We start from the raw sequence: 5,000 nt of genomic DNA on the forward strand, positions 1-5,000 counted from the left end.
CAGCAAAAGGTAGGGTAAGCTTCTCTCCTGTGTCCCTCCGCACAGCCACAACTTCTTTCTTTGCCAGGTCGCGAGGTCCAACGTCCACTCGCAGGGGAACCCCCTGTAACACAGATTGAGATTGAGTAAAGTTTAACAGTAAATTGATTCAATAAATTAAAAATATTAAATAATTTCAGTGAAGTTCAGCAGTAAACAGATTCAGTAAAGTTATACAGTAAGCAGGGTAGCAATTACATCTAGTTTCACCTATTTTAGATGGTATTAAGTTTTAAGAGCAAAAAATATAAAAATTTGTAATGAATTTTGATCAGTTTTCGTACAACAGGTAAACTTTCACAATATCTCCTTGTACAGCTATACATATGCATAGAGAGAGAGAAAAAAAAAAGTGACTATCAATAACAAGCATCTACTCTATCTATTTTAGGATTCTTGAACCATGGAAAGATGATACTGTATTATGAAAATCCAAATATACAACCTAATGAGAAATGCTATATAATTTTGAATTAATTAGAAGGCACAATGGTTTTTGATGTGAACCAGAGGCAATTTAGACCCCACATGCATGGGCTATTTTTTTTATTATTCCAAATTTTCAGTAAGCATGATCTATCATTGATTGAAAACAGTAAATGCAATTAGACCAATAATTAATGCATTCTGATTCATTAACAGTGAAAATACATGATATTATGGAACCATCTGTGAGGGATTAAATTACATTACAAAAGATGAAAAATTTTCTTTGCTGGTTATCAGCTTAGTAACTCTAAGTTTAGTTGTTTATATATATATATATATATATATATATATATATATATTTAACTTGCATTCTTTACAATTTATATATAAAACACTTTTGCAGCTGTACAAAAAAAAAAAAAAAAAAGGAATTTTTCTGAGACTATTAAATTTAGTAGGTACATTTTGTCTTAATGAAAATACAAATGTCCAAAGAATTTGTTATATAAAAGTTGATTCTTGAGTCCATAAGCCCAGATTATATAACTTTTTTGAAAATGATTAAAATACCCATTTACAAAATATTAGACTACATACTGTAAAAAATAAAAATCTTGACATTACATAAGTAAGTTACATATATATTATAATGAATAATAATTTTAAAGCTTTTATGTGAACTCTAAAATAAGCGTAAATACTAAGTTTAAAGTTATAATAAGGTATCTACATAAAAGACAGCAATGCATATATACATATCTGTTGACTGTATTTAGAACAACAAAGGGAAGAACAAGAGACCACATAAATATGCTGAAGGCCTTTTTGCTATATTGTTTTTTTTTTTTTTTTTTTTTTGTGAGATAATGAACGAAAGGTAAATAAAGGTATATATATCCACAGATGACGCTTAGAAGTAGTCTTCGAAGTAGAATTTTTTTTCTTGTATCATATATCCATATGAAGGTAGCAAATGTTTAAAAGTGTGTGGACTTAATTCAAATGTTGCATCCACAAGAGATATAATACATTTTTAAGCATGTGTGCATTAAAACTAATATCACTTTGATCACTTACTTTCAGTTCCCAGTGATTAAACTTCCAGCCAGGACTGTAGTTATCTCGCAGATCGCATTCTGCTCGTATTGATGACTTCTTTAGGTTGCTCTCTATGGTGCTGCATCCATCAAATAAGGAATACTTCTGTTCGTCGGTCATCTTGGCATTAATTCCACAAGGAACAATCACCACCTGTGAAATATCTTATTATTCGGAAAGCTATTTTCTACAATGACCTCCACACCAAAATAAAGACAATAACTTCTGATACTGTGTTTTCTTAGGTAGACTATTTACAAGTACCTCCAGCTCAATCCTAGCTTAACGTCAAAAAATCCCAAGCAAATACCTGTACATCAGCAACTCTTGGTGGCAGAACCAGCCCCTTCTCATCTCCATGTATCATCACCATCGCACCAATGGGTCGTGTAGACAGCCCCCACGAGTTCTGGTAAACATAAGACTTCTCTAGAGTCTTGGCATCTTCAAAAGTAATCTCAAACATCTTGGAGAAATTCTGGCCCAAGTGATGTGATGTGGCACCCTGAATGCCTCTTCCACTAGCAGGCACAAATGCTTCAACTGTTGTTGTGTAATCACCTCCGGCAAATTTTTCTTTTTCTGTTTTACGTCCTTTGACCACAGGAATGGCCAAGAGGTCTTCATACACCTAGAAAAGATTGCAAAAATACAAATAAATTTTGTTGTGGAGATTTTAAGTTTAAAAGTTATAAGACAATATAATGTGTCACCTGGCTAACAGGTTCTATTTCATTTGTAAACTAGAAAAGGTTAATGATATATATTATTCATGAGGCAACCATGTCTAATGCATATCATGATGCACATAATACTTTAATTATCATTAGCAACCTCTTCTCTGAACATCATATTTCGCCTGAATATAACCCAAAAACATGCACCAGAACTTCTAAGACTTATCCTCATTACACTAAGAAAGGAAGAAAGAAAGAAAGAAGAAATATTAATTACCTTTGCATAGATGTCTAAGATCTTCAAGACTTCCTCTTCGGCTTCCGCTTTTGTGGCAAATGCAGAATGTCCTTCTTGCCACAAAAATTCTCGGTTCCTGATGAAAGGCTGTGGGTGCTTAAACTCCCATCTCTGCAAATACCAAGAAAATAAATAAATGGGCACTGAGACATCAATTAAAAGCAAAACAACATGAATTTGTATTTCCAATCTTGTAAGAATTTACAACATACAGAAGTAATTACAAGTGGAAAAAAAAAAAAGCAAAACTAAATAAAAATACAAGATATTAGCTACTGTATATAAGCATGTATGTATCTGCTCATACTAACCACAACATTATTCCACTGGTTCAGTTTTATGGGCAGGTCTCTGTGGGACTTGATCCATTTGGCATATGCAGGGTACATAATAGTCTCCGAAGTTGGTCTTATAGCAATAGGTTCTGCCATTTTGCTTTGACCCGAGTGTGTCACCCAAGCAACCTGGCAAAGACAAAGAAAGATTCTTAGTAATTGTGGAGAGTAAGCCTAATACTGTTGTTAATTATTCAAAATCAGTTGGTGAATGTGAACTCTACCTCAGGGATGACTGCTACCAAATAAATCCTTTGGGTAAATCCATTAAAAAAAAGAGGAGAAATAACCAAAATGAAAGAAAAATATGAAAGCATTTTAAGAACTTATATTTAACACACTATAATTTTGTTATACAACTACTGCTAATTACTGGATACAAAACAAGCTGAAACTACTCTAAATCATTTATATATCACTTTATTTGCCTGTAATATGATTTAATTTAAATTCCCTTTGCACTTTATTTCATCTTAAACTAATCTTTAAGCACTGGTGCATATGAGAAAGTGTTGAAAATTATATTGTGAAAATAGTATATGACACTACTAAAAATTGTAGATCAGCTGGAGCTGCTAGTTGAACAGATTTTTTTTTTTATATTATAGTTCCATTAACAGTGCCAAACTTATCATGCATTAACTCTAAATCTAGTGAGGAAGCATCAAGGTGTAATGTGATGAAGACAAAACTACAATTGTATTTCCAAATTTTCAGTTACTAATATATGCTTACATGTTAACCACATATCTTATATTTTTGTTAAAAAAAAATTATATTAAAATATCTATCATTACTCATGGTATTATTACTAAGAGTAATATTACCATTATCATTATAAAATTATTAACTATAATAATAGTAATAAAAATTTGAAGGACTGAGAATTTAAGGAATGGGATGAATAGGTGATATATGAACTTGTGGCACCAACTATTCTTGGGGAAAAAAAAACTATTACCCAGGTCCAATAAAACCATGGTTTATAACTACCTTTCTAGAATAATAAATCATTGACTCCAATGATAAGAGGTTGCGATGGCAAGAAGAATACTAAAGTTCCTCTTACTATCATACTCTCTGCTTTTATTCAGATTCTTCCACACCTTTATCAAATTTACTCATAACTAGCAAGGAAGGCAATCATCAGTAAAATTCAATTAAGAATCTCTGCTACATACATCATATGCTGAAGTGACTTCATTTTAGATTAAATTTTAAGTTTATTCATGATTTTTCTCTGGTCATTCGTATTTGCTGCTCAATACATCTTTTCATTTCCCTTGTGTTATTCCTACCTATTCCTCATCTCTTCCATTCTCTATCAACTTCTTACTTTTCTAAAAATAATTTTTGGTTAGATCCAGTGAGTGAATGACGACACACCTTGCCTTGTGGGTGTTTGTAACAGTTGAATAGCATGAACAGTGTATTGATTTGTGGTGATTATTAGTTTTATAGATCTGCAAGGCTAGGTGTGTAGGTAAGGTGCCTGGCTTATTTGAACATCTTGTCAGAGATAGATTTATTTTTTTAGTAGCTAATTCTGGTCACCATACATCAAAAAATCTAATCAGTAAAAATGGATGAATATCTATTCTAATCTACATTGCAAACAAAATGATTAATTAGATAAATTAACCAAGGTACAAGCTGCAAAAATCATGGAAAGTCATAATGGAATGGTGGATTTTATAAACATGTGATGTTTTTAGTAAGAAAGGAAAAATAAGGCATTCACTGTACTATAGGTAACATAAGAGATATTAATCCAAGGTGATATAGTAGCTTCAACCACTGTAAGCCTCATGCAAACTAATGACTACCACATACATATTACAAAGAATCAAAATTGTCAGACTAATGAATGCTTGACTGTACTCTAAAGGTTGAATGGTAAATGGTATGAATGTGATGCAAGAGCCTAGATTTCCAAGTTGAATTGAGTTAATAAATTTACTTTAGTAAAAATAAATTGTACATAAAATGACAAAGTGATAGTTTTACAGATTAACTAAATGTTGTCAAGTTTTTAAATAAGTTATAGACACTTTAATCCAAAAACTGGGCTCTATTATCTACTTTGCACATTTTGCTGTAATGGTAGTAGCTTTGCTTACAGTG

At 31.7% G+C, this 5,000-nt stretch overlaps 1 protein-coding gene across 1 annotated transcript in view; it reads right to left on the reverse strand.

The window, feature by feature from the left end:
* Nucleotides 1–5,000, reverse strand: part of LOC125044227 (bifunctional glutamate/proline--tRNA ligase-like) — an 8,694-nt gene that overhangs the window by 1,077 nt on the left and 2,617 nt on the right. Inside the window, exons 4-8 of the mRNA XM_047640749.1 lie at nt 2,853–3,005; nt 2,521–2,652; nt 1,877–2,197; nt 1,546–1,719; nt 1–103 (exon numbers count right to left, since the gene is read on the reverse strand). The exon at nt 1–103 is cut by the window's left edge and continues 92 nt beyond it. Of these exons, the coding sequence (XP_047496705.1) occupies nt 1–103; nt 1,546–1,719; nt 1,877–2,197; nt 2,521–2,652; nt 2,853–3,005 (883 nt within the window). The remainder of the gene's footprint in view (nt 104–1,545; nt 1,720–1,876; nt 2,198–2,520; nt 2,653–2,852; nt 3,006–5,000) is intronic.

This window comes from Penaeus chinensis, chromosome 35, assembly GCF_019202785.1.
Source record: "Penaeus chinensis breed Huanghai No. 1 chromosome 35, ASM1920278v2, whole genome shotgun sequence".
NCBI lineage: Eukaryota > Metazoa > Arthropoda > Malacostraca > Decapoda > Penaeidae > Penaeus > Penaeus chinensis.